This window comes from Lupinus angustifolius, chromosome LG04, assembly GCF_001865875.1.
Source record: "Lupinus angustifolius cultivar Tanjil chromosome LG04, LupAngTanjil_v1.0, whole genome shotgun sequence".
Classification (NCBI taxonomy): domain Eukaryota; kingdom Viridiplantae; phylum Streptophyta; class Magnoliopsida; order Fabales; family Fabaceae; genus Lupinus; species Lupinus angustifolius.
The window spans coordinates 6,192,124-6,194,612 of record NC_032012.1 but is presented as its reverse complement, the minus strand read 5'-3'; the positions used below and the strand labels follow the sequence as shown (position 1 = coordinate 6,194,612).

Below are 2,489 nucleotides of genomic sequence, written 5' to 3'. Positions count from 1 at the left end.
CGCCTGAAACCTTGACATCATATGTAGCTTCTTCAAAAATTAAAAGCTTTAATCTTTAACCACCCCATCCTTTTTTAACTTAACAAATAGTAAGGATTAGAGTGTTTGATACACACAATCCATAATTAGAAAAGGTTTCTTGTATTTTGCTCAATAAAAAAAGGTTCTTGAATTCGTTGAGAGGATAAGTCTTAAGACTAAGCACCCAGGCTTATAAACTTGATTTTTTTTGTTCAAAATTTTCCCCAAATGAAAGAAGCTCTTCTAGGACTAATTTATTGTACACGAATTTTACTATTTTTTTACCTCACCTAGTAAGATTAAGACTTCATTATTACCATATTTTATCGGTTTTAGATAATTAGTTTGAGCACCTATCCTTCTCAGTTGGTTATTAAAATAAGAAGCACATGCATCCTTCTTCATGGTAGTAGCACTAGTTTTTCACAATTCTTAGACATGAGTAAAGAATAGTTCTTATAAAATAAACTATTCTTTCAAATTTTGTGGGATATGTTAGAGAGAAAATAAAAGTGTGTAAAAATTGTTTTGCTTAGGAAATTGGTTTTAGTGGGTTACAATATGTGAAGAAAATAATTATGTTGAGTGTGATGAAAGTTTCTTCTAAGAAAAAAAATGTCAGATTGAGACTCCTTGACAACCATTCTAAAGAGTAAGTCTTACTCTACAGAAAAAGTGTTCTGAGAATAATTGCTTGAAAATTTTATTATTAATTAAAGGCAAATCCCCTTTTTATGCTTGCAAATTTCTAATCTATACAAACTTTTTCCAATGGTGTGCCATAATAGGATCTAATTATAAAGTGAACAAGATAATTAATTTTTAGCTTTTTTTCTTTTTGATTTCTTGCAGAAAAAGCAATTGTTAGGAACTTTCCCTTTAGTATTCATTAACAAAAGTCTATCTCTCTTTATTTGATACTACTAGCTGTCCAAATTAAGATCTAGAAATACATGTCCAAATTCCAACCTTATCTTACTATATTCTTAGTGAACACATGAAAGCAAATGAACTGAACATGTTAAGTTGATAACTATATAAAACATACAAAAAGATAACTTAAAATTATATAATGAGTAGAAAGGAAACAAAGAAATAAAATCAGAAATAAATAGTATCATTAATATCACTGATTGAAACAAGGACAACCTTATCTATGAAACCAGAAAACAAAGAAATGTTTGTCCACAGTGGAGGGTTACAAAAACCTAGGGTGAACCTTCCTAATATTTAAGTACTTATATGGTTTTCTCATATACATAATCACCTATACATAAACAATAATATAGGATTTAATTAACCATAGAATTATTGCCTAAAGGCTAAAGAATTATACTCCATAAATAATCAAACTTAGTAATGAATTTAATCAGTAGAATTTCCAAACAGCACCACCTTTCATATTAATTTCTTGGTTTGAAAGAATTCATCTTAGAAACTTGAGAAACCATTCTAGTATCCTGAGACTGTTTCTGATATTTAGCATATGAACTAGATCTTTCTTTCCTATGCTTCCTCCTTGGTTGTGTTACTTGAGGAATAAACACACCTGTTCCTTTGCTTTCTCTTCTCAAATTCTGCTCATAGATGAAAGCAAATTGTGGAGGAGGATGAATTGCTCTAGAAAACTCCTGAAAATTTAGTTTAAGCATGTTAATACTAATTGCTAGAAGAAGAAAAAAGTAGTGCATATAGTTGAAGATATGTAAGTAGTGAAGAACCTGAAAAGAGTGTTGAGGACAAGAAACAAGAGGGTCTTCATCTTCATCCATAATTAGGAGAGCAATTTCCTTGCTCAAGTTAGCAAAAAATAGATCATCTTCAAGTTCCAAAGCAACCTCCATGTGTAAATGATATAACTAAAATGCAATGATACCAAGTATTGGAGTTACTAATCTTACTCTTTCAATTCTATGCCTCTCTTTTTTATTTTGTGATTTTTGTGTTCTAAAAACTTGTGGGCATATAGGTTTATATAGGGAAAAAGAACACATACATATTGTCTTATATCATGTTTTATATGTTGTTTTGTATCAATGATAATGAAGCAAAACAATAACAATAATAATGATCTAAATTTTTTAATTGACATGATATATTTTCATCAACGTAAAACAACGTATGAGATAAAATCTGGGACAGCTGTCTGTGTTAGCAGAAAAGGGTAAAGGATGGGTGAGTTTAGATGTATGGGGTGATCATGTGGGCTAGTGGGGTCATGTTGACAGTTGTAAATGTGGCTAAAACCTAGAAACCCCCCAATAGAATGATGAAAATGTGTTGTGATATTATCCTATTCAGGAAAAAGAGATGAGGAACAGCAGAAAACAACCCATGTCCAGATATCTCATCTAGATATTCAATCCCCCTCAATTCTCTCCCCTTCTTATCTCCTATAAAATATTAAATTAAAATACCGATTTCGGTCAGAATTCTCTCTAGTATCGAAAGGATATAAAAACCAATGA

At 30.6% G+C, this 2,489-nt stretch overlaps 1 protein-coding gene across 1 annotated transcript; it reads right to left on the bottom strand.

Moving 5' to 3' along the window:
• LOC109345319 lies at positions 1,120–1,976 on the bottom strand. Its single transcript, XM_019584247.1, has 2 exons — positions 1,743–1,976; positions 1,120–1,652 (listed from the first exon to the last, which is right to left on the bottom strand). Exons 1-2 carry the CDS (start codon positions 1,863–1,865, stop codon positions 1,425–1,427), a joined length of 351 nt encoding a protein of 116 aa, XP_019439792.1. The 5' UTR covers positions 1,866–1,976; the 3' UTR covers positions 1,120–1,424.